At 38.5% G+C, this 27,243-nt stretch overlaps 1 protein-coding gene and 1 long non-coding RNA gene across 6 annotated transcripts in view; one reads left to right on the forward strand and one right to left on the reverse strand.

Annotated features, from left to right (window-relative positions):
- Positions 1-20,715, forward strand: part of PDE5A (phosphodiesterase 5A) — a 146,954-nt gene extending 126,239 nt beyond the window's left edge. For all 4 annotated transcript variants that reach the window (XM_082645870.1, XM_082645867.1, XM_082645869.1 and 1 more), the window contains exons 15-21: positions 2,849-2,936; positions 6,626-6,726; positions 8,409-8,486; positions 10,354-10,417; positions 16,161-16,235; positions 17,547-17,630; positions 19,764-20,715. In XM_082645870.1, the coding sequence (XP_082501996.1) occupies positions 2,849-2,936; positions 6,626-6,726; positions 8,409-8,486; positions 10,354-10,417; positions 16,161-16,235; positions 17,547-17,630; positions 19,764-19,901 (628 nt within the window). In that variant the 3' untranslated portion in view covers positions 19,902-20,715. The remainder of the gene's footprint in view (positions 1-2,848; positions 2,937-6,625; positions 6,727-8,408; positions 8,487-10,353; positions 10,418-16,160; positions 16,236-17,546; positions 17,631-19,763) is intronic.
- Positions 18,153-24,547, reverse strand: LOC309791528. Of its 2 annotated transcripts, none has more exons than XR_014291515.1 (2): positions 24,196-24,547; positions 18,153-18,800 (listed from the first exon to the last, which is right to left on the reverse strand). It is a non-coding gene; the product is annotated as an uncharacterized lncRNA (long non-coding RNA). The 2 variants fall into 2 exon arrangements; XR_014291516.1 differs by having other exon boundaries at positions 24,192-24,547.
- Positions 24,548-27,243: the final 2,696 nt, after the last annotated feature.

The raw sequence follows: 27,243 nt of genomic DNA on the forward strand, positions 1-27,243 counted from the left end.
TGGGTTGGTGAGTGGATACTGTGTGCAGTGCTGTGGGTCACAAGCCAGTGGATGCAGTGAAAAGGATGCATGTGAATCCCGGCTCTGCCTTTTCTGTTGACCTTGAACAAGTTAGATAATCTCTCTGAACTTTTGGTCATCTAAAAAACAAATGCTAAAATGCCAGTTTTAGAGGTCTCAGCCTGGGTCACTCAGGAGGCACAGCCTGAGACAAAAGCTGGCGTGCATGTAGCTTATTAGCGCCTGCAATCCCAGGGAGCAGGAATGCAGGCCTGAGAGTGGGAAACAGAGAAGAAAGGGAAAGCCAGGAGAAGGACGAGGTATCCAGCTGTCCACCCATGCAGGCAGCTGGTGCTCAGTCCCACCAGGCACTTTTGCGAAGTCTTACGACATGAGACCCAGAACCGTTCGCAAAAGGACAGAGACTGCAGGGGGAGGGGCAGCTCCACAGACTGCCATACCCCACTGGTCACAGGGGACCTCCAGAGGCCTTAACTCCACACGCTCCAGGCTGAGCGAGTGTGAGTGCAGAGAGCCCTCCTGTGGGCAGAAGTGAGAGGTATTCTCGGCAGGCCAGGGCAGGCGCCTTCTGACGGGCTCCTCGTGCAGTTTGTTAGAGCAGGCGTGAAGCTGGACACTACATCAGTGGCTGCAGGAAGAGGTGGGACCAAAGATTCTGATGTGGGGAGCTGAAGCGTCCTACAGAGGACTGTTGTAAAAATTAAATGTAAACTACTTAGCACAGTGCTGGACATGGTATAGGCTCTCAGTAAATAGTAATTGGTAGATTTGTTTTCCCTAATGATAACAAACTCAAAAGGAATACAGTCTAACAGGTAACAGACTTATAAACACCTAGCAGAATAAAACTGATACTAAGCTAATACTGGATGTGCTTGGATTCCTCATATAAATGAAAATAACAGATACTCTAGAAGCTTTTCCTTTTCTAAGTGAAGGGAATGAGGAAGGCGGTAGCTGTACTGAAGTTGACTTGAGCTTATCCAGTCTGAGTGATGAGAAAATGCTATTGCCAAAATAGAGACTATAGAATACAGGCAGGATTTGGAGGGAGATCATCGGTTCTGTTTATGCTAGGCCCTCTTTTATCCCGGGCCGTCTCCCTGGAGCACCTCATCTACTCCTGTGGCTTGGATTTCCAAGCATGTTGATGGGATCCACATCTCTCTCTCCAGCCCAGACCCGAGTTCAGACCGTTATACCCATTTGGTTGTACCTCAGGCACCTTAAAATTAATAGATCCAACACTCAACTAGTCCATCTTCCCCTCCTTCATCCCCCATCTCTAATCATCTTCTCCCTTTTTTCCTATGTCAGAAATGACAAAGCAGAGGCTTAGCCTCCATACTTTCCCCCTTCATCTCCCACATCCCCACTAGCTCCCAACATCAGGGTTCATTGCCAACTCCTAACTAATCTACTTCCTAAGCAGCTCTTTTTATTTGGGATTCTACCACTCTAACCCAGGCTGTCTCTTACCTGGGTTACTAGAACGGTTTCCCACTAGTCTCCTAACTAAATCCCAGTAGTCTCCATGCATCTCCAGTCTTGGTTCCAGCAAATTTATCTTTTCTTACAAATCTGCTCATTTTAGTCCATCCATTGTCTTCCCACTGTCCAGTGATAAGCACAGTATCTGACCCATGGTACAACTCAATAAATATGGAAGGAACAAAAAAGACAAGGCAGGAGTTCACTTGGGAAAGGTTACAACAACAACAAAACATGGCAGTTTGGAAGTCAGCAATATCCGTGGTGGGTTAAACACTAGGAGTAGATGAGATCACCCATTCTCTTCCCTTTATTTTCATTTTACTGTTTTTGTTTTCCCTTAAGCTTCTCTCACTCCAACTCATTTTTTCCTGTGTTACATTTCTTGTCTTGGGTAGGTTCTCTATCTTCAACAAATTAAATGCAAAGTAAAGTAATGATTCATGTACTAGTACAGAGGAATAACAAATCAATTGTATCATCTAACACTTGTATCGCGCTTTACAATTCATAAACCCCTGTCCTATTAATTCAAGAAACAGAGACTTTCAGGAACTATAACTTTTTGTCTTTCTTTTAAAGAAAAAAGAGTGGAAATGGTGCTTTGTGTTCACATGTGAAGGGTCATGAGAAATAGGAGGTGGAGGACTCTGCTTGTCATGCTTTAGAACTTGATTTGTGACTGTTACATATAATGAATTGACTATAATATTCCTCCCCTCACTTCACTCAGCCAAATGGTCTTAACTGTTTTCCCCAAGTTCATTTTAGAGCACTGCCAGGATGTCCTGCATTGAAATAACCTGGATCCCACGTGGGGAACTTTTTCTGACTCAGCTGTCTCCTTCCTTCCTCTAGAAGGGGATGTGCACCCACTGTCCCCCATTTCCTTGCCTCTCATCACTCACACCTCAGCTAATTCCATCTCAGTTGACTCTTATATACAGGCACACATAGGAACACTGACCTTCAGCCTTATTTCAGAAGAAAGGCTTGCATGGAAATTTATGGAAGAGATTTTTTTCACGTGTAGAGAAAGTAATCCTTTGTCCTTATTCCTTCTACTATTTTAATAAATATTAAAACCAATGAAATTGTTCATACTTTGAACCGGCATCAGTTAACATTGGTATTTGAAAACAATTTGACTCTTTATATGTATTTCCCAGAGATTCCCTCACTCTTCTTAGCAAAAGGAGAGAAAATTGTTAGCTGGATTAATTTTGGTGAAGTAGCCTCTTTTTCAGTTAACCAATAAGAAGAAGAAATTGATAACTGATATACTGGGGAAATTGATAATTTTTTTAAACTTTTTTCCTTTCTTCAACAAACCCAGAAGTGAACACCCACTTGCTCAGCTCTACTGCCATTCAATCATGGAGCATCATCATTTTGACCAGTGCCTGATGATCCTTAATAGTCCTGTAAGTACCTAATTTATGGTTGTAGAATTTTAACAGAGAGCTTTATAAATTCAGTTTTATTTTTAAGTTTTGGATTTATTCCCAGCAACATAAACTCTTGAGCATGCTTTATTCCTTTTTGGGTAAGAAAGGCAAAGCCAAAACATTTGAGATCTTCGCAGCCTCACTTCTCTAGAAACCAAAACTGTCTAAATGTTGCCTGAAAAGGGAAAACTGGTTACTCACCTCCATTTGGTTATTCCAGATTAGAAACAAACAAAACTGGTATTTTATGGCTCTCAGTTCTGTTTTTGTTTTTGTTTTTGTCAAATGAAGTGGTTTATACTACTCTCAAAGGTTTTCTTTCATAAGGCAATACCTTTTCCTCTTTTTATGGAAACTTTTGACCACTAATAAACATTTTCGTTAAGGAATAAAGCTATTCAACAATTTGGCTAAATGAATATTTATCAATGTAAGAAAGCATATAATATGTTACTCTAGTCATATGTATGTTAAGGAAAATAAGGTTAAAATGATATATGCCAAAATGTTCGCAACGGCTGTCTTTGTCTAGTTAAACTGTTAATATTTTTTTTATTTTCTGATTTTGATTTGTTGTTCATTATTCACATTACCCATTGTATGCGTGTATTACCTTTATAATAAGAAAACAGTGAAAGTTGTAGACGATTACGTTGAACAAGCACAAGCACATGGTATATAATTTTAAAGCAATTTTACCTCCATGTCTTTACATTTGCCCAGTGGCACTAGTTCTTCCCTGAGCCCCAGAAAATGCAGGCGGCCCATGACTTTTGTGATCACTCTTTGATAAGTTTTACCCTCTAGTTACTACTTCAGGTCCTAAAATATAGCATACAGTTCTCAATTTAGAAACCAAAATGTGCAGCCCTATGTAGTAGTCCAGATTGGGGGCTTGATTTAAAGTTTCAGGTTCTCTCTTCCCACCCTGGTTGGCTCCTTTCATCCCTCCCTTCTGTTTCTTCTGACTCCCTCCTCACCCCCAAACCCCCATGTCTCTCACTACTCCCCCAGACTTGGAGAATAGGAAACAAGAGGGGTAAGAACATTTTCAACAGGCTGGTAGTGTGATGAGCATCCCCGTTTGTGCCTGGTAGGTGTTTAAACCAAGTTCTTTTCTTACGAGTAATTCCATGATCCTGGCCGAGTGCCTTAACTGTGTGGCTTTTCCACTGACATCGCCTTAATATGAGTGATCGTCTCTGTCCTGTTTATCACCTTATGGCTCCTTCCTCAGCTCCTGGAACTCTGATTGTTGGCTTTCAGCTGCTTTCTGCTAAGGTTCTTTTGCCTTCTTTGTGGTCCTCTTGAACAGGACAGGACTTAAACCAACCCCATGCCTGCAAAACTCAGAGAAGGCAGGCCGTCCTGTAAGGTAGCAACCTCTCCTTCACTGCTCCATCAGAGCATCTAGCCAGCCTGTGTCTTGCCTTGTAGATTTTCCAGACAGGAATCAGACACAAGGGTACTGGAGCCCACCCCACCCAGCAAACTCCAGCAGGCATACGCAGCGACTTCAAGCCGCTCTCTCTTACTTGAGTGAAGGGGAACGCAATCGCACCTGTTGGTGCGGGTGAAGGGATAAGAGTTATGTGGCCAGTTTGGGCACCTCCTTATAAATTCTGCACATGCTCTAGTACAGACTGCTACAGATGGGACTGTTTAACGTGAATTAGTTGATGTATGATTGGGAGGTAGGGGAATGATGTCAGTAAAATGTATAAGTTGTACTGTTTCATGAACAAGTTCTCTTGGGTAAGGTGCCAGAATTATGGGAGTTGAATTTTGACCTTCAGCAAGGAAGGAAGAAGCCCTCTGCTTGGCTCCTGCACGAGCAACCCTTTCGGTTCTGTTTTAGGAATATTGAAAATGGGCACTTAGCCCTGAGGCGCCCTCCCTCACCTTGGGCTGCTCTGGGCCCACGGGAAGGAGGTTGCTCTTCCTTCAGCACCTCCCTTAATACAACCCCACTGTCTCCGCGATCCAGTTCCCCCTGTGCTGCCTCTGGGCCTCCACAAACCACCATTTCCACTCAGCTGTTGTGCTTCTTTAATGTCCTCAGAGAAAGCCTCCAGACTTGCTAGCCTGGCCTGTCCACGTTACCTCCAGAGGTACCAGTTCTTGATTTGGTTTGTGCTCTGGTTATAAAGTTACATAGGCTTTGAGTGGTCTGCCCCAACACTGTTTCTCCCCCAAACCATGTTATTTTTAGTGTGTGGTTTTTCTGCACTGAGACTTCTCAGGCATGTGTGTCGAGTTATAGCAGCAATATCTGTACCTTCACTGGAATTTGCTGTCTTTGCCCTTCAGCTCAAACTTCATTTTAATATCCTATTTAGTTTTAAAGAAAATATGCTAACCTTTTTACAAAAAACATATTTTACAGTATGCCTATCACAGCTCTCTCTGTTATTAGATAACATAAAACTTATGTGATATATTATTACTTAACATAAAAGGAATCTGGTTGTATATATGGCTGGCCTCACATTATAAGGCCCATCTATATTCTGTCTTTGTAAGCACCAATACACAAGAATGTACAGCCTTTGTTTTTGGAAGGGAAAATAAAAATACAATACCAAAAGACATTTCTACTTTTCCACTTGAAATAGTTTTGTCTTAAAGTAAATAAAAGTATCAGAATATAGTTTTGTTTTGCCCAGAATCTAAAGTGGCTTAATATTTAAAAATAATGTTTCTTGTGTAATCACAGATTCATTAATTAGACGTATACCACAATTTCAGCATCAGTTATCCTCTAACCAATGTTTGAACCTGGCTCAGCAGTTTCCTTTCTTCAGAACAAATCCTTTACCTCCAGACCCTATTTCTAAGCTTCTGTTTTTTTTTCTCAGCCCTGAGGTTTAGGAAGCACATCTGACTCAATTTACAGATGTTGTTTTGAGTATATTCTGGTTACCCGAGGTATGTTTTACTTAGTTCAAGATTAGAGAGTCACTGTGCTTTAAATTACAGGCAAGAAATAAAAAATGGTTACATAGCAAAAACTTTAGATAACTTGCACATGGATTAGCCACCTTTGAAATATTCCTTATATATGTTTCAACTCTTGCTTTCTTTATACCACCAGTAAGCACATCATTGCTCACACCCTCTACCCAACTGTATTGGCATGTTCCTGAGGAATACACAGTGTTCTCAATATGAAGTTAAAATTATATAAATCTGCACCAGAAATGTTTTTGGATTTATTACAGAAGCCATAGAGAAATTATTTTTAAAATAATCAATTGTTTACAATTTCCTCACCCTGTTCTATTAATACAGTTTTTGATTTTTCAAAGTTTTACTTGTTCTCAGATCATAGCAGTTAGCCTGCCCAAAGGAAGAAGGTATATAGTTATTAGATTTGGGGCCTGGACTAAAGCCTAACGAGTAGAAGAGTTGGAGAAACATGCATACTTTGGCCCATGAACCATCATGAAGCTGTTTTTTCTTGTATGACAAGGTGATGAGGGTGGGTGCATATAGGGGAAACATTATTTCACAGTATTTACTTTATGTAAGCAGGTGTCCTCTATCTTCCTGAGTTCAGAATACTAGGCATGTGTTTAAGAGATGTGACTATTTTTTCAGATTTTGTTCTTATCAGCAGCTTCTCCAGGTGGAATGCTAATGATGGTTTTCTTTTTTTTATAAAGGGCAATCAGATTCTCAGTGGCCTCTCCATTGAAGAATATAAGACCACGCTGAAAATAATCAAGCAAGCTATTTTAGCCACAGACCTAGCACTGTACATTAAGTAAGTTTTAAGAAATATGTTGATAAATAGGTCTTGGATGTGTTTGCATTGTTTCAAACTTTAAAAATCCACACTGGGGTATTTTTAGATTATAAGGACAAATGTCCTGGCAAAGCTGTCTATCAAACTACGGAGCAGTTTCTCAAAGGAAGCCAGAAAAGTCTACTCCTTCTGCTTACTTAATGCTGTAGAAATTACAGAATACAGAGTTATTTCTGATGTTTGTCTCTGAAATAATGCGCAAATAACCCTCTCAAGGTCATTCCAAGCTGGGTTGGCCAACCTAAAGATTATATAGGCCATTTGCTTTTCCTCCTTTCCTTCTCTCCCCCAACTTCTGACCATTTCACAATTCCTTTAAACTGTCATCCAAGCTTACATGGGCTGGAAAAGGAGCTGAGTGCCACACAAGTAAATTTTGTTTCTTTTTATTGGATTTTGGCAAAAGAAGGATATTAATGCAGAACTTTAATGAAGTTAATGATTCAAAAATTAAAGTATGCATTAGAGTGTATTAGGGATGTAGGTATGTTTGCATCATTAAACTGCCTTTCTAAAAACAAGGAAAGACGTTGCTGCCTTTAGGCAAGCATTCATTTCCCACACAGAGACTGAGGTCTTTGCTGCACGTTTGGGAGTGAGGGGAGTCCGGCAGTCACACTCAAGGGACTTCCCAGGAACACGGGCCTCTCTCCCTCTGTACAAGGATGTGCATTATGGTTTTGGCCACTCTTTTGAGAAGTAAAAACAAACAGAAGAAACACACAAAACCACATACCAGATATCCACTGCTGTGCATCTGAAAGTAACTACATCTAAGAATCTGTTTCCTTGGATTTTGGAGCACTTTAAAGTTAATTAGGGTAAAAGAAAATACAATAAATTTCAGTGTATTCAAAATGATTGCAGAATAAAGATTATCAAATTACCAAGAATTTGAAAAATACCTGTAACCACAAAGACTTCCCGACCTTTCCAGGCCACATGGGTCTCCCTTCTCAACCCTTTTGAAACCTCTTTTCATTTTTGGTACTTAGTCACAGACAGGCAGTTTTGTTATGTAAATTTCTCTTATGTTTGTGTCTTTGACTAGATTTTAAACACTGTGAAAGGAACTCATGTCTAATAATTTCCCAAGACGACTAACAATGTTGAGCACATAGAGGTATTCACTATACAGTGAATGAATATTAGTTTATACTTTACTTGGTCATTCTTTGCTTCAGAAGGACTTCACAACTTTATAGTGACAGAGTAATTATTATGAACATTTTTTACCCTATACCATAATATATGTGAATGAGGTATATGAAATTAAACTGAAAGCATATAGATCTTATTATGCCATACGCAAAATTTCTTAAATCATTCTTGGCATCAGACTTTTAACTCATATTGGTTCATTTTCTTAAAATCATGTTCAAGAATTGAAATTTCCATTATTTGTGATTCGTAGTTCAAAACGAGGTGGGATTTAATGTTTCAACCAAAGAATATGGTAGAAGAGAAGAAGGTAAGGTGTTTAAGATTTTTAAATGATGATTTTTATATTGGATTCTAATGAGAAAAAACCATTAGAGATTTTTTCCCCAAAAATTTTACTCCATGAGTCTTTCTAAACCAAAGGGATAAGAGCTTGGGGGACTCATCATAACTACGAAATATTTTTCTTTATTTTAAAGGAGGAGAGGAGAATTTTTTGAACTTATAAGAAAAAATCAATTCAACTTGGAAGATCCTCATCAAAAGGAACTGTTTTTGTAAGTAGGATTACTATCCTTAAAGCTGAAGTTTTGCTACCTTATTAATTTTATTGCAATTATTTGTTACAATGTGATGATCTTAGAGGCTGTCAGAATTCTTGAGTGTTGTACAAAAATGAAGATTTACTTGAAAAGAAATGCATTTGCAAATTCAAGTGAATGAATCACTTTTGTCCTAGAAGGACCTTTAAAATGTGGTAGTGTATCAGTACCAGGCTATAGAGTTCCCCCTTGTTCATACTCACAATTCTTTGGAATTGAAGACCGGAAAATAGCATCCTAAAGAACGTAGGAGCGAGAACATGGCTGTGAAGTGTTTACTTCTCTTACGTGATAGCAGAGTAGTGCTGTCAGAACTTAAGGGTTTCTGTTTTTCCTCACCTGTTCCTCTGTCCCTCCCTCCCATCCTTGCTATTGCTATCACTGCCTTTGTCATGACAAGAACTGGATCAATAAAAAAGAGCTAAGTGTCAATAATAAAGAAAAGATAGAGGTAGTAATACTAAGGATAGTGCTCTATTACAATTTTATAACCAACATTTCTTTAAATAGATTGGTATTACTTCACATGCAAACAAAGATGCAAATTATAAGGAAACATACAAATGCCTAGCTGTCTATTCTCTATAGTCATGCTTCATCTAAGAGTCTCAACATGTTTTTAGAACAGTGCCTTAGAAAAGTACAGACACGCTACTGTGATTCGTGAACAGTTTTTTTCAATGACTAAAGTGGAATCTGACCACAATTCCAAGTCTGTGCCACAGTTTTCACTGCTCCACTCTCCTAACTTCTGACCTCTCGGCAGACAAGCACTCAGGACATCTAGTGCTTGCGTTGCCTCTTCCACTCTTCACAGTCCAGATTGTAGTTAAGCTCACACAGGTGCATAGTCTTCTTTGGGGGAGGCAGTTTGTATTGGCAAGTATTATTGAAATCCTTCATGATTAAAGATTTCTCTGGTGCACTCATTACTTGCGAGACAGTTGGTATAAGAGATAGAATTAGAGGCAGAAAACCATTTTCTTTGTGGCCTAATACGGTTAGGGAGAATGTACTTTTAGGTTGGGTTTCCCTAGAGGGACAAGTGATACAGTCCTTTACCTTGAGTGCTTCTATATGACAGTGACGGACTTTTTGCCTATGTCTTCAAACAAATTAAAAGGATTCGATGGCAGGTATTTGGACCTGACATGGGAAAACACTGCACTAAAGAGAGAACTATTTTCATACAGTAGTTTTATATAGTATTGAGTTCTAGAGCGCCTTGTCACAGACTCCAGACTCCAGTATGGTTTTCAACTTCTCTAACGAGCAAAGGAATAACCAGCATCATCCTTTCATTTCCCTCTTTTCTCCAGCAGATACTGTTCAATAATTCACAGGCTTTTCACATAGGAGTCACTACATGTGTTGAGTGAATTAGGATGACCCACCATAGTTCTTGCTGTCACGGAACTTTTATCAGTAGGACAGCTGAAGTTATCCTTTAATGGTTAATTATTAGTAATCAATGTGTTTTCATCATACTGTCACTGAGATTGGAAGACCAAAGTAAAAAAAATAATAATAGCAGGCAAGTTTTTGCTCAAAGGTTAATAATTTCCCTCCTGCTGCTAATCTGGAGATAAATGAGGCAGTGTGAATGCAAATTCCAGTAGTTCACTGGGTAACCAAAACAGTGACACTGTGATATCACTGTATCAGCCCTGCTTCTAGGTAAAGTCTATTTCTGTTTCTTTAGTCTATAAACTGCCATCCTCGTAGTTCAGAGGGTTTTAACTTTTTTATTAGTAACTATTTACTAGGGTTTATATTCACATAAAAGTAAACAGGAGTATTGGGCTTCTTTTTCCCTTAACAGAGCGATGCTGATGACAGCTTGTGATCTTTCTGCAATTACAAAACCCTGGCCTGTCCAACAACGGGTATGTTGCTTAGTGATGATAAAAGTAATAATTAGGGCCTCCCTGGTGGCGCAGTGGTTGAGAGTCCGCCTGCCGATGCGGGGGATACGGGTTCGTGCCCTGGTCTGGGAGGATCCCATATGCCGCGGAGCGGCTGGGCCCGTGAGCCATGGCCGCTGGGCCTGTGCGTCCGGAGCCTGTGCTCCGCAACGGGAGAGGCCGCGACAGTGAGAGGCCCGCGTACAGCAAAAAGAAAAAAAAAAAAAAAAGTAATAATTAAAAAGTCAAAATAAGAAAAATCTTTGCTCTTAAATGTAGTTTTTGAAGTATTTGGGGAACTTTTAATCTAAATTTTAAGTAGTATTAAAAGCAGATAATTGGACATAAACAGGTTTTCTTTTTTAGAAGACTCGTTAGCACTTAATAATATTTGTAAGATATATTAAGAAAGAAAGCGTCTATATTAACACAGCAAAACCTAGCTGTTGATAAAGCTTAATTCCAATACTACTGCTGGCTTAGTTGGGGATTTTTTTTTAACACATCCCTTTAATAATATTAAAGTTTAGAAGAAGCAAACTTAATTTTCTTATGGTTAGCGTATTAGGCTATACCTCAACTCTAAATAGGCATTAACAAGTAGAACTTAAACACTTCTGGTGCTTAGAAGTATAGGACGTGTTGATATAAGATGTCAGGAAGGATCTGATCAGGGCCTGTGGCTAGGAGGCTAGAAATACATCCTCTCTCTAAATAAGTAACTGCTGTAACATTTTGCAGTGGCGATAAAGGCCCTAAGCTAAAGGAATGGGTGGGTATATATGCAATGATGTGTATGTTGTGGTTTTGTTTTTTGAGATTACAACTTGAATCCTAAATGTACTACCTGAGATTACTGACCACTGCTGTTGGTCACAGCTCTGGGCTGCGTAGTCCTGGAGCCCAGTAATGACAGGCTCATCTCATGAAACAAATGCTGAGAAAACAGTATCAGGAATGCACTCTCCAATGTGCCAAAGCTGACATGCCACAAGCACTCAAGAAATGTCTTTATAGACCTTCCTGCTCCATAATAAATATGACTATATGCCCATTTCCAAATAGGAAAGAGAATGGAAGAGGGAAGAATTTGTCTTTTCATTTACTCTTTCTTTTTTCTGAATGAAACCCTGAAAAAGTACAGCAGTGAAGTTGGGGTCCAGACATAAAAAGCAACACTATAAAGCCTCTATAAATAAAACAGTTTGGTATTGGTGTCAGACCAGTGGAACATAATAGAACATGGAGAATTGCATAGAAGGTTTAGTATACAATAAAGATAGCATTTCAAATAACTGGGGGGAAAATAGACTTTACTAAATAATGTTAGGATGATTTTCCCATCTTCCATAGCCAGATGGCAAAAGACAAAATTGGATCTATTCTGCATACTTCCAAATGGGGCATAGAGTTCAGTGCAGAGAATTAAACCATACAAGTACTAAATAAAAACGTTTGTAGATTCTTTTATAAACAAGGAGTGAGAAACGTTTCCTAACCATGGCTCAACATGCAGAATCAATAAAGGAAAAGACTGACAAATTTGATTACAAGAAAATTAAAAAATTAAGAAAATTTTTTGCATGGCAAAGACACTATAAGCAAAGAAAGACAATGAAAAACAGGTAAAAATATTTGCAACTTTTATCTGATAGATAGTTAATATCCCTAATATTAAAGAACTTCTTAAAAATAGAGAAGAAAAAGGCCAACAACCCTACCGGAAAATGGGCCAAAGATTTGAACAAAAAGTTGATAGAAAAAGAAATGTGAATGGCTCTTACTCATTTGAAAAGGTTCTCAGAACCTCAATCATAAGGAAAGATGCAAGTTAAAACTACACTGACACATGGAACTTCCCTGGCAGTCCAGTGGTTAAGATTCCGTGCTTCCACTGCAGGGGGCAGGGGTTTGATCCCTGGTCAGGGAACTAAAACCCTGCATGCCATGTGGCATGGCCTTAAAAAAATGAAAAACAAAAAAACAAACAAAACACAAAACAAACAAAAACTACACTGACACAAAAGAACTTGTACAGAATCTCATTACAATAACAGCATTACTCCTAATAGTCAGAAACTAGAAACAATCCAAAAAGTCTCTCAACAGGAGCGTGGATAAATGTCTTGTAATACACTACTCCTTCACACAGTGGAGTACTGCTCAACAGTGAAAAGAAACTGAAACTGATACAGGCAACTACATGGATTAGTCTCATCAACACTAAACTGAACAAAAGAAGCCAGATACAAAAGAATACTGTTATGTCATTTATGTGGTGTTCTGGAAGAGGCAAAACTAATTGATAGGATAGCAGCTGGGTGGGGAGGGAGGGGAGAAGGTGCAGGGATTCACTGTGAAAGGGCCTGAGGGTACCTTCTGGGTGACAGAAATATTCTGTTTCTTGGATGGGGTGTGTGTTACCTAGTTACTTGCATTTATTAATATACTGAACTATATACCCATGGTCTATGCAATTCACAGTATGCAAATTATACTTCATTTAAAAAAAGCACTGAGACACCATTTCTCAATTGTCCGATTGGCAAACACCCAAAGGTTTCACAACATACTCTGTTGGGGAAGCTGTGGGAAAAAAAGGAATGCAAAATACGATAACCCTTTGAAAGTATATGAATACACAATTTATCTATCAGATAAAAGTTGCAAATATTTTTACCTGTTTTTCATTTACCATTACTCCTAAGAATGTTATCCCAAAAATGTACTGGCAAGAATATAAAAAGACGTTTACACAAGCCTGTTTATTTTAGTGCTATTTGTAATAGCAAACACTGGAAATAACCCAAATGCTCATTAATAGGTTACTGATTGAATAAATTGTAGTACATTTACATGATGAATCCTTTGCAATAGCAAAAAGAAATGAGAATTCTCTATATACTATTAGGGAATGATTACAAAGATATAAGTAAAAAAAAAAAAAAGCAAGGCAGAGAAAAATGTGTATGGTATCCTACCATTTATCTGAGAAGGAGATGAAATAATATATGTACATGTTTGCTTATATTTAAAAAAAACAGAAGGATTAATCACAAAAAAGTTAATTATTTCCCTCAGGGGAAGGAGGGAATAAGATAGAGGGAACAGAGATATAAGCTAGAGTTGCTTGCATGTACTTGTTTTGTAGATTTAATTTAGAACCATGTAAATTGCTCTTATAGTTATAAAATAAATTGAATTTTTAAAAAATCACTTAACCTTGAAAGTAAAATGAAACAAAATGATTTTGGTTGTAGAACCACACTGAGAGGGACTGTTTTATTCCAAGTGACATTAAAACAGTAATTTGACCATATAACTCTCATGAGATGTACACTGAGAACAAAAAGAACTCCAAAAAAAAGAAACCTTTAAAACTGTTTGTAATCATATTAGTGGTAATTTTGTATAGATATTCAGTCACCATTGTGGGTGATGTGGGATAAAAGCAAATGAAAAATTATATTGGTATTGTTGAGAAGTAGGATTTTCAGCATGAGTGGAAAGATAAAGATCTAAGGTGGATAAGGTTTTGCAGAAATCCTGTAGTCCTGAATTTGAATAGGAAATACTGTATGAATTTATGTTGTATCTTAGCTCCATCCATTAAAAGGGCTTAAAAATAATGATCACCCTGGTAATAATGAATGAACCTAGTGCCCAGATTGAGGTTTCAAAATACCTCAGTTTAAAGGAATTAGGCCTCCACAATGAAATGGCTGATTGCGGTTCCAAAGCAGGCAATGTACAAGATGAGCCTAGAACATCTTGTTATAGCAGAAAGCAAGGAAGCTATCAAAGACTGATGAAGCCATGTTAAAAGAACAAAGAAGCCGGGCCTCCCTGGTGGCGCAGTGGTTGAGAGTCTGCCTGCCGATGCAGGGGATACGGGTTCGTGCCCCGGTCTGGGAGGATCCCATATGCCACGGAGCGGCTGGGCCCGTGAGCCATGGCCGCTGGGCCTGCGCATCCGGAGCCTGTGCTCCGCAACGGGAGAGGCCACAACAGTGAGAGGCCCGCATACCGCAAAAAAAAAAAAAAAAAAAAAAAAAGAACAAAGAAGCCAACTTAATATGCTCTCAACTGGCCAAAATGGAACAATGTCTGAGTGTCAGTGAGGACTGAAATATTTTATATGTTTAAATCCAAGAGTTCAAAATAATAATAAAAACAATAAAACAAAACCTTCCATAGCCATCTTTGGTGGATGCTTGAGAACCAAGTTATTATTTTTTTTAATAGTAACTAAAGTAGAGAAAATCAAGTTTTTATTGTGCTTTACTTATACAAACTGTACTTTAGGGCAGGGGTCCCCAACCCTCGGGCCAAGGACTGGTACTGGTCCATGGCCTGTTAGGAACCGGGCCTCACAGCAGGAGGTGAGCGGCGGGTGAGCGAGTGAAGCTTCATCTGTATTTACAGCCGCTCCCCATCGCTCCCATTACCGCCTGAGCTCTGCCTCCTGTCAGATCAGCGGTGGCATTAGATTCTCATAGGAGTGCGAACCCTACTATGCTCTGCACATGCTAGGGATCTAAGTTGCATGCTCCTTATGAGAATCTAATGCCTGATTATCTGAGTTGGAGCTGAGATGATGCTAGTGCTGGGGAGTGGCTGCAAATACAGTTTATCATTAGCACAGAGGTTTGACTGCACAGAGACCATAATAAATCAGTTGCTTGCAGACTCATATCAGAACCCTATCAGTGAGTGACAAGTGAAAACAAGCTCAGGGCTCCCACTGATTCTGCATTATGGTGAGTTGTATAATTACTTCATTATATATTACAATGTAATAACAGAAATAAAGTGCACAATAAATGTAATGAACTTGAATCATCCCAAAACCATCCCCCCCGACCCTGGTCCGTGGAAAAATTGTCTTCCACGAAACTGGTCCCTGGTGCCAAAAAGGTTGGGGACTGCTGCTTTAGGGTAACTAAATAATTGATATGGGGAACTTTATTTTATTTCAGCTATAAAGGAAAAAGGAATGATTGCTTTGCATATTACCTTTTTGCAGCCTCTTAATTAGTGAATCTAGACAAAGATCATGAAGGGTTGTTAATCTCACAAAGGGAGGCAACCAAGCATTATACAACCCTTGAGAGAAGTACAGGGCACTGCCTGTGAAACAGTCGTGGCAAAAAAAAAAAAAAAAAAAATTCAAGTCTCAATCTAATCAAGTATCTAGATCTCATTAGTGGTGTATGGAGATACAGGGTACAGGGAAACATTAAATTTCATCATGCAAACACAATCAACAAAATCCAGACAGTGGAATACTGCAGGATAAACAACCCAGTTTATTCAACAACAACCAAAATTATGAGGAATATTTTTAAAAAGAGAAGAGGAGGAACTGGTGGATTAGAAGAAACCTAAAAGGCATATCAATCAGTCCCAGTATATGGACCTATTTGATACTGTATATCATTGATTATGCATACAGATGGGCACATGGTACTTTTTTCCCACTGATTGCTGAAGTTGAATATTGCTTTTTTCTATGTAATTACAGAATATTACAAACTCTAGCCTTTGTGATTAGGTACACATTAAAACAAATAAAATTTCTATTAGTTGTTACTGCTTTATTCTAATTTTACTGATGTGGTTGAAAGCTACAGCTCTGATAGATTTTATTATCTTCATTTAAAGTCTCTGTTTTACAGAGTAATATGCTTTTATTTACCCAAACTTAGTCTGTTATTGATTTCAGATAGCAGAACTTGTTGCCACTGAGTTTTTTGACCAAGGAGACAGAGAGAGAAAAGAACTCAACATAGAGCCTGCTGTAAGTATGAGACCTTGCTGGTAGGAATTATTCATATACATTTTTTATTGTAGACTCTTTTTATGCTTCTATGAGATCTTAGGAACAGAATTTCTCATTTTTAAAAACTTTTCTTACTAGATGATTATACATGTTTGCTACAGAAAACAAGCAAATAACAAGTCATCATATTGTACCTATATTTTGTAATTTACTTTTTCCATTTAAATATCATAAGCCATTTTTCATTCTAACAGATGCTCTCTTATATATCATATATAATGCTTACATGAAATAGATGTAACCATAATTTACTTTTTGGTACAATGTTTGCAGAGTTCACTATTACAAACAGCACTTTGATAAACATCTTTGTTGCTAAACATCTGTGGGCCATTTTTCATTACCTTGTTAGGATAAATTCCAGAATTGCTGTGTTGTAGGGCACACAGATTTTAAAGATTTTTTGATACATACTGCCTTTTTGTATAGTGTAGGGAATCTCGAATACAAGAAGATTCTTCTTAAACCATTGGAGAAGTTTTTCCTGGAAATGAAGCATAGAGTCTTTTTTTTCAATTCAAATGAACATTTATTGAGCCCACATTAAATGGGACATGGTTACGAGGTGCCCCTCCTCCGTCTATGTACCATTCCTTCCACTCTGCTTTTTATCCTCCACTGGGTACATCCTATGTCTCATTAGTCTTTTGCAGTTATTCAGTCTCCTATTATGTAGTAGTGGGCTTGTTCAGAAGTTCAGAATCTTCTCAGAAAATGGTGGGTAGCAGAGTGATGGTCGCAGCTAATGGAGAATTTGCTTTATTTTAAACAAGCACTGACACAGACTCTTTGCTCCCCATGGAGGTGCTGGGCTCGTTTGCTGCACCAGTCATGAGCTCCTGGGAATAAGCAGCAGTGACATCTGCATAATCTTCACTCAAAAAGCTCTCTGTGTGAATTGAATTGTAATCAACTGTGGCCTCAGTGGCTTTTCCCACAAAGCTGAGAGTGTTTGATTCCACATCAGTAGACAGTTTGAAAGCATGTGTGTTCTCCAAATACATGTCAGCAGTGGACTCTAGGTCAGTGCTTGACTGTTAGTCAGCAGTTGATTCTAGGTCAGTGATCAATTCTGGGGGTCATGTGGGAAAAGTCACAGCCGGGGCGAACATGGGAGAGAGGACCAGGGCCTTCCTGAATGTGGTAAGTAGGCAGGTAGGCAGGTATTTAGCCTTCCTCAGCTAACCCAGTGATTCATCTTTTTAGAGCCAACTTACATTGTGTTCTTTAAGTAAATGTAGATCTGTGTGTGTCTGTTTCTGTTTTCAGGACCTAATGAACAGGGAGAAGAAAAACAAAATCCCAAGCATGCAAGTTGGATTCATAGATGCCATCTGCTTGCAACTGTATGAGGTATTTTTTATGAAAACTACTAGACTTGCTAAACTTTGACCATGTTATGAATTAAAACCTAAAGTAAATTGAAGCGACTAACACCAGGCATATATTTTTTGCGTCTTAATCAACAAACTAGAAATAAAATTATCAGGATAATTTCTTTTGCTAATGAACATGCTGTTTGTACTGAATAAGGAACACATTTTATATTTACTGTTTCTCAGAAATGTTAATTCATTAATGTATAACTACCTAGTGAGTGCCTACCATGTGCTGGGCTCCAGCAAATTGGTGTTGGGAATGCTAAGAAAAATCATGTGCCAGTGCTACCCTCAAGGAGGTATACTGTGCATACTCTATGTTCTTTTTAAGAGCATATTCTTTTTAAGTCTGACTTTTGGCCTAAATAAGGAAAAATAGTTATCTAACTTTTTCTCATTGTCATAGTGTGGCTTAAGAAAATGTTTATGACGATTAAAAGAAGGTGGCTAGAAGAATATTGCAGGTTCCCATTTCCATATACCTGTTGGCTTGGGGTTTTGTTTTGGGTTTTTTTTTTTTGATTATTTTTTTTTTTGGGTAAAGATATTCTCCCTAAAACATCCAATTTACTAGTTTAGATGTTCATGCCCCAAATTTAGAAAGTAGACGCTGTCCTTGTCTTTATAAGTTTAAACAGGAAACTGTCTTAAGTTTTAAGTATTTGGGAAAAGAACATTTATCATGGTGTAATCATAGACTGTCAAGACCAGAAGAAACCCTAGAAATCTTCTAATCCAGACATTTCACAGATTCCATCATTGAATCTGTAAAAAGTCCAACTTCCAGGGAGATGAAATATTTGTCCCAAACAGGTAGTTAGTGGGAGAACTGTACCTAGAATCCAGTTCTCAGCCTGAGTCCAGGGTTCTAGCCAGTGGATGAATTTAAGAAAGAAGCTGTGGCTGAGGAGGGAAGGACAGAAGAGACAGCAAAAGAAAACAGGACAGAAGAACACTGGTGTCAGGCCTCTGCACCACTGTCTCCCCACCTTTCTCGGCAATCTGTGCAGAAGTGTGTTCAGAGCAGTGTCTCCAACATCCCTGAATATCTCATTCTTTCCATAACAGATGCTTTTCTTGTGGATTGGATTAATAGTTCCTCAGTTATAGACACTAATGTCTCTCTTGATTTTTTTTCCCATGCCTGTAAATATAATCAAACTAACAGTCAAATCACCCATTATAGATTTCATCCTTCTACATTTCCTATTTGTGCAAGGATTCATTTTATTTGACTCTCCTGTTGAATTCTATTTGATATAGACATGCATTTTACCATTATGACAGAAGTAATATGTTGTTATAGAAAAATCAGAATACAAAGAAGCAAAAAGATAAAATCACTTATAATTCTACTACTCTGAGATAACCAGTTATCTCCTTTCAGTGCATATGCTTTATGACATTTTCATATATTTTTCATTTAACAAAAATTGCTCTTTGCAATCCATAATATAAGATACATCTTTCTGTTTCAAATGTGTTTCTATGACATTTTTAATGGCTGCCAAATAGTAACACGATATTCCTAACCCCGTTGTTGGGTATTTAAGTCATTTTCAATGTTTGTCTATTACAAAGAAATCTGCAGTGAACATTCTTGTAGCTAAATATTTATGGCACTGTAGTTGGTAAATAATAATGTTTAGTTACATTAAACATATACATATAGTTATAAATTAACCTTTATTATAATCTTGGATAAAAATCTACTTAAGTACATTGAATAAAGTCATTTTATAGAAAAACAGAAAAACTAAGCAGCTCTCAAGGCAGTCAACACTTAGGGAGAACCATTTGCACTACATAAAAGCAAATGGATTATTTCTCTGCAAAGCCGATTCCACACAGATCTGCCTCCATAGCTCAATAATGTTATTTTGGAATGTGTGTGTTTGCTCTCTCTCTCTCTCTCAGCATGTACTCCCTGTCTGTATAGCTTAAGAGGAATCATTCATAAACGATCTGTGCTCACACAGTCTGTGAGAATCCCAACAGTGGGCCTGCTTATGAAGTGAGCGTACAACGTGGCCCTTTGCGTCAGGCCTGGGGAGAGGGCTTATTTCCTAGCTGCCATCTAGTTGTTGGCTTTCTTTTCTTTCTTTAGGCCCTGACCCACGTATCGGAGGACTGTTTCCCTTTGCTGGATGGCTGCAGAAAGAACAGGCAAAAATGGCAGGCTCTTGCAGAACAGCAGGAGAAGACATTGATTAATGGGGAAAGCAGCCAGGCCAAGCGGAACTGAGTGGCCTATTCATGCAGAGTTGAAGTTTACAGATGGCGTATTCTGCAGTATGCCTAGTTTTGCTGTACACTGTACAGATTTGGTGTATACTTTGCCACTGCTGTACTTTTATTTTTGCACAACTTTTGACAACACAGCATGAAATGTTTTTAGAGGACTATTGCATATTTTCTGTATATTTGTTTTATGCCACTGAACTGAGATTATCAATGACACCTACTCTTAGCACATGGATAAGAGCTCAGTTTGTGATATTTTGTGTACTGCGAGGTACAAGTTGCATTCTTGCACTGAGGCTGGTTTTTTTTGTTTTTTCTTGCTGGGGATTTTAAATAATTGGTTTTGTGTTTTCTGAATTACCAATCTTTCAAGAATGTTTGGAATCGTTTTTCTTAAAAACAGGCTAGGAGCAAAGTGAATATATTCTGTGACATTTAAAACCTTCATAGAATAGAGAAAAATATTGGCTGAGTGGATTTTAAGAGGAATGGGGTATATTTGTCAACACTGTATTACCTTAACAAAAAAAGTTAAAACTCTAAACAAATGGAAAGTACTATAAGGTAGTACTGTAAAGGAAAGGCATTATTTAATTATTTTGCTTTTTTTGTTGTTAGAGAACAGGCAGGAGAGAAATTTCTCATTTCAATGCAATAAATCTATCCAAAGGCTACCCATAAACTCGCTTTGATCTAACCTACCTGATGGAAAGCAGGGGAAACCTTGGGAGACGATCCAGTCACAGACTTTATTGAGGGATGAGTGTGATGCAGAAATGGAACAGCCGAGCATGGCTGCCAGTGAAGAGAACGTTCTGCTGGAAGGCACTTCTGACAGTCAGTAAGTGTTTTGAATACTGAACTTCCTTTTTAAAATAACTTCCTTATCGTTCACCTTATAAGCCATAGCTCATAAGTCAACACTTTAAAACTCAACAGGAGAGTGAGAAAAAGTGATCATGGGAGCACTGGCCTGAAGTGAGAGATGACTGTATAGGATAAGAGGGTACAAAATGAATCATATTTTTTTCTGTTTGTTAAATGGAGTACAGAGAAAAGTACAAACAGCAAAGGGCTATCCTTGATATTAGGGTCAAAAATTAAATTGAGGGAACAATATGGTAAGAAACCTTAAGCTTGAGAAAACTTAGCAGTATTGAGTTTGTGACTGAGAAACTGCCATATTTGGGTTTACAGGACTCGTCAACCCAGAATCACAGAAGTTTGGGTATGCACCCTAAACACTGGCCCTGAGCTTATAGTTAGTGGTATCTACTTCTCACAGCTTTTAGTACATTTAGAAAATGTTAACATTTTCTTAGAATTTGAGCCCATTTAATTGTATTCCCACTGTACATGTGTGCCCCTAAAGACACTTTTATTACATATTGGAGAAGTAGATAATGAACTGAGAACCTAGTTCAGGAAAAGAAAATCTGCTCTAAATATGCAATAATGTTTGTGGGCAAGAGTAGGAAGAGAGGTATTTGTTTGATCTGTTCACCCCCGCTTCCCCACCCCTGAATAAAGTTTCTGAGTTTCTATAACTAGTTTGTATAGAAAAGCTCTTGGGGATATGGTAATGCAGCATTCTCAAAGACTTTTCGTTAAAATATGTTTTCCATTCATAACCATTTGTTCCCTAAACTACCTAAAATTCAACATATTCGTTAAGTTTTTAAAATTCTGAGTGTGTATACGTATCTTGACATAAAGTGGCTTTATTCTTACCCTTCAGGTTTTAAAAAGAAAGCAAAACAAATTGTATTGCCATTACTTTGTAGCGGTAAGGGTTATGTATTACTGTTGTGACACCTGTATTTTCAAGATGTTATTCTATTTTATGTAATACATATGTAATACATATGAGATCTGTGAGGTTGCCTCTTGGTGGCACTGGTGTATAACTTACAAAGACTGTCACTAAAATAACGTATCTACATACTGGTATATACCTATGCATGCAGACAAAATTCCTTAGTATAGAAAAATTGTCTGAAGAATAGCAGTCTTTAATAACCTGTCTATCTTTTTGCCGTACACATTGTGATTTAGCAGTTATGCTAAAGTCTGTAGTCAAATACTTTAGTAGTTTGTTTAGTGCCCTCTAATATATGTCACTGAGATTTTTAAAGACACAGTAGACTATGTATGGAGGATTTGTATGTGTGTCACTTTAACAAGCAAGAAGGTGTATTTAGATTATAAATTTTTGGTTTACTTTTAGATAATGGCTTATTTTACCTTACTAGTTTAGAAACTGAAAGAAGTGGGGCAGTGCCATACCTATTTCATTTTTGGGTATTTTAGTTCATACAGAAGAAGAGTGCTTCTTTAAGACTGGTTACTTGGTTCAAATAATTCTTAATTTTTTAGGAAAATCATTCCATACATGGATTATTACCTGGTACATGGGCACACATTTTCTTCTTATGTGAATATTTCCTTTTCAGTATCTTCTCAAGTTGGAAAAAAAATATATATATATGTAGTCTTCTCTCACCCTACCCTATGTTTATATTACCTGTAACCTAGCAAGAAGTTGTTCTTGCTCTAGATTAGTTTGTTTGTTTTCATTATAGCTGAGTACCATGATACCACTTCATTTCAATTTTCAGCCCCAAAAGTTCCCACTATTTTACTAAGTTGTGAGAGAAGATGTCTATAAAATTGCCTGGTCTTGTACTTTTCACAGGATTGGCCTTTGCCAGCCACAATCCTGTGTGAACTTGTGTAAGTCTCTTTAACCTCTGTGAGTGTGAACAAGTTGTGCTGTTGAAGGAGTTATATTTGGGCTAAGCCTTGTCTCAGAGGAGGATGTCACAGAAGGCAGCTACTGTGTAAGCCCTAATGGGCCCTGGAGACCACTGTCAGAAATGGGACAGCAGGCCACAGAGCAAGGTATCTAATCCCTTAAGTCATTTCCTGTGTTGAGTTTCCAAGACTGAGAAAAAGATAGTACATTTCTTTGGCTTCTCATGCAGATCACTATATGTGTGAGATTTAGAGCTGTTTGAGCACCTCATCTCACGGTACAAACCCTGGACGATGATGTTTCACCACTGATCTCTTTACTATGAAGAATGGTTTCCTTCCAAAGGAGTGTTGGAGAAAAGAAAGTGTATGAAAGTGTACTGGAAATAATGGATTGTGGGAGGAGACCAGTTACAGATATATTCTTGCCTAGCAGTGAAGTGCCTTTATTTTCAGCACAGAGCACAAATGTTAGACCTACTCCAATCTGATGTTCAATTTTCCTGTGTTTTCCACCTGATTGTACTCCTAAAGCTTTACAGGCCATCAAAAGAAAAAGAAATGCTGTTTGTTTTGTTTTACAAGATTGATTTAAGAAGGCCGGGGGTGGGGGGGAGGGATGTAACTGCTGTCCTCTCCTGGGAACACCTCCAGTTAAAACAAGGTGGTATAACGTAACTGCTCAGCGTTAGACATGCCTCGATCCACCTTTTATTGAGTTCCTGCTGCATGTCATGCACTGTGCTCCACTGGGGAGAGAGAGCAGTGACCTCAAGGAGCTCACAGTCTCTGCAGGGAGTGCTGGATAAGAGACTTACCAGCTTCTGATCCTGCCGATTTAACGTGAAAATATAGGGTACAGTTATCACTTTCATTTCCATCTATAACATATGTATTACATAGTTTTCCAAGGACCTTCTTTACCTGGAACTTATTAAGAATCTATCAGTCAGTGAACATCTTGTCTTCTTGCAAGCATGAATCACTTAGCCTGCTGATAGCTTAGAGAACACCTTATGTAAGTAAGGAGTCATATATTCCACTATGTAGATTATTTCTCCATATGCTAGCCAGGTAGAGATTACTCAGGAGTTCTCTTAGACTGTTAAATTGCACACAGTTTTGGACCCCTTCTGCTCCAGCGTAGGAGAGTGAGGAAGAAAGTATTAAAGCTCACTTTGCCCTTCCATATGCTTCTCAAAAGTCTGTGTAAACATATCTTAATAGATGTTGAACACCATGTAAATAGTTGAAAATATAAATTTCTATTTCAGTTTAAGAAAAAGCTTATGAATCATCACTAGCCACTGTTAATATCTATTTGTATTCTTACACCTTTTCAATACCTTTGAACAAATATATAGTTTCTGGCACTATTTTTGTACTAGGATAAAGGAGTTACTATGTATATTATGTTTAGCTTTTAAGTCATTTTAAATAATTGTGAATGTTGATCTCTTGTCTTTCCTCTCCCCCCACCATGAGAACCATTTCATGTGACTCTCCTATGACAAAATCACTTTAAAGGGACACTTACCCACCTACGATCCCTATAAAGTCAAAAGATGGTCAGGGTGGTTTTCCACTGCGCAAACTCTTCGCTTGTCAGTTGCCTCCTCATTTTGCCATGCTTTGTGAGAATAAAAAGAAGAGTGAACAAGCAGGTATGAGTGTTGTGTGATTATTAGGGACTCTGAATTTTAGGCAGGGAGAATGGGCCCAATAGTTTGAGAGACTTTAATCAAGCTAACCTGTGGTCCTATTAGCTGAAAAAGATGTGGTTTAATAAACTCCTTTCTTTCCTCAGCCTAGACACCTCAGTAATAGTCTTTTTGTTAATATTCTTTGCTACCAGTTTGAGGGCAACATTTTCCATACACCTCACCACTTCTCAAGTCCCTAACAATTCTATAGAGGGTGATGGTTGTTACCATCCTCAGGTTGCATGTGGAGCTAAGGCTTAGGAATTAAATACTTGCCAAATGGCATGAGCTGGATTCAATCCCAGATCTGTCTAGTTTGAAAGCAGGTATTTATTCCACTTAATTCTCTTTCTGAATTTTAATAGTAAAAGGTCCCAAATCCACTCTTAGAGGATCAAGTGGGCTACCTAGAAGCATTAGATACAAGATTTCCCACACCCAGCAGATCTTTTTTTGTTTGGGATTTTAGGATTAATGTTCCTTTAGTTCATCTAGTAATAGCTAATGCCATGCCGTCACAGAATCCCAGGTACCACCGTGCTTCAGTGCTGCTAGTCTAGAGGCATGGAGGTATAATTAAATGCAAGATTTCTGACTCATTATTTATTTTTGCCACTAGACAAGCCCTCTTCACGTGGAGCAGAATATCCAGGCTATGCCTAATTCACAAAGCTAAAGGCAAAAGTAAAATGAAAGCTCATGTAAAACAATATTTTAGATCTTCTGATCACTAGAGTGCGCCACAGTTTCAGTTGTATTTAAAGAAGTAATCTTACCGGGTACAAACAATGAATAAAACTGCTTTTTTAAAGATTTTTACCGGCTAAAGAAAAACAAATGGAAAAAATCAATGGGGAATTAAGATTTGCTTACTTTCCTTTGTCCAGGATCATTTCTTTAAGATTTTCCCCAAACAATAACTGATCACCTGAAGTCTCTCTGATTGATACTCAATATTCCAGCCACAGAGACATCATCCCTTCTTGTAGAAAAGGGAGGCATTTGACAACTCTCTTGAACCCACATTCTTGCTATCAGCTGTGCTGCCTTCTCAGCAAACAGGGATATATTTGACATATATATTTGATATATGCAAATGTCAGTATATAATTTTCTGTTTTTTTAAGGCATATAACAAATTAACAGAAACACTTTGAACCTGCAGAGAATATTCCTTGATTTTAAGCTATATTCAGCCTTGGCAGGAGAAAAACTCTATGTTTCTAGTTTACAACCCATTTTTTCAAAATAAACATCCACAAGAATTATGAATGGAATCAAAATAATTATTTGAATCAAAAGAAATCTAATTACATGGTATGGTTGCCTCATTTTAAGTGTACGTATGAGCGTGCATGTGCGTGTATGTGTGTGGTGTGTAAATATTCAGGAACTAAGTTGACTCAGTCATCTGACAGAATCCCAATGCCACATTTTAGGATTCATCTTTCTAAGTGAATTTAAGGGACAAGATTGCATGGCTAAGGGGGAGAAAAAAGGAATGAACATGAACTATCACAATAGCTTTAAACGTTAATATCCCCTATATTACTTTTAGAGCCATATTTCACTTCATATCACTGTTTCCCCTACCCAACAGGAGTGTTTTTTAGGCTTTATATGACACCAATCCAGCATATATTCCTCTAAAACACTAGCTTCCCCCTTTACCAACCAGCTCTCTGAAAGTCAAAAATTCCCTGATCTCGCTGATGCACCTTGACCAAGGAGGAAAACATGCTCAACAGCTGCTCTCTCCCCAGAAAAGCCAACAGAAGTAGTTACTAAGGGTGCTCTACCAAGTCTGTTAGAATGAGTAATGCACTTGGAGGAGTGTATAAAGGTAGGACCATGTCCTATCATTATTTCCTCTGTTTCTTAAACCTCTGCTTCTCTTTTTCTGTTCTGGCTCCATTTATAAGGGCTTCAAACATACTTGATTCTCCCCTGCCCTAAGAACACCTACCTGAATCACACAGCCCTCCCACCAGCACCTCTGTACTCTGTCTTGTACTTTGAAGGTACTCAACAAACACTGAGCGAAAGACTAGATTTCTATCCTTTCCCATTTGACATAAAATTGAGTTTTTTATAAAGAAAGGAGAAGGTAATTCCAATGAAGGACAACAGAAAACTCAATACAGCATTTTTAGAAATTCTCAGTTGGAAAAGAGCTGAATTTTAAGATGAAAAAAAAAACTGAATAAAACAATTTGGGGTAAGAATATTTGTTTTCTATTGTGAAAAATTAGTTACCAGGCTTTAATGATAACCATTGGTGGAGTTACTCCCAGGGAGTTTTACCATATTGCTAGGAGCCAAGGAAAATTCACAAAGGCTAGAGGCCAATGATCTTGCGGAAAAGACAAGATTTACATTTAAAAATAAAAATAAGGGTGGAAGAGTAAGACGCGGAGATCACCTTCCTCCCCACAGATACACCAGAAATACAGCTACACGTGGAACAACTCCTACAGAACACCTACTGAACACTGGCAGAAGACCCCAGACCTCCCAAAAGGCAAGAAACTCCCCACATACCTGGGTAGGGCAAAGCGGAGAGATCCCCACACAGAGGATCGGTGCCAAGCGGCACTCACCAGCCCGAGAGGCTTGTCTGCTCGCCCGCCGGGGCTGGCGGCGCTGGAAGCTGAGGCTCGGGCTTCGGTCAGAGAGCAGGGAGAGGACTGGGGCTGGCGGCGAGAACTCAGCCTGAAGGGGGCTAATGTGCCACAGCTAGCCGGGAGGGAGTCCGGGAAAACTCTGGAGCTGCCGAAGAGGCAAGAGACTTTTTCTTCCCTCTTGGTTTCCTGGTGCGCGAGGAGAGGGGATTAAGAGCGCTGCTTAAAGGGGCTCCACAGACGGGCGCGAGTCACGACTGAAAGC

This window comes from Mesoplodon mirus, assembly GCF_964341445.2.
Source record: "Mesoplodon mirus genome assembly, chromosome: 2".
Taxonomy (NCBI): Eukaryota; Metazoa; Chordata; class Mammalia; order Artiodactyla; family Ziphiidae; genus Mesoplodon; species Mesoplodon mirus.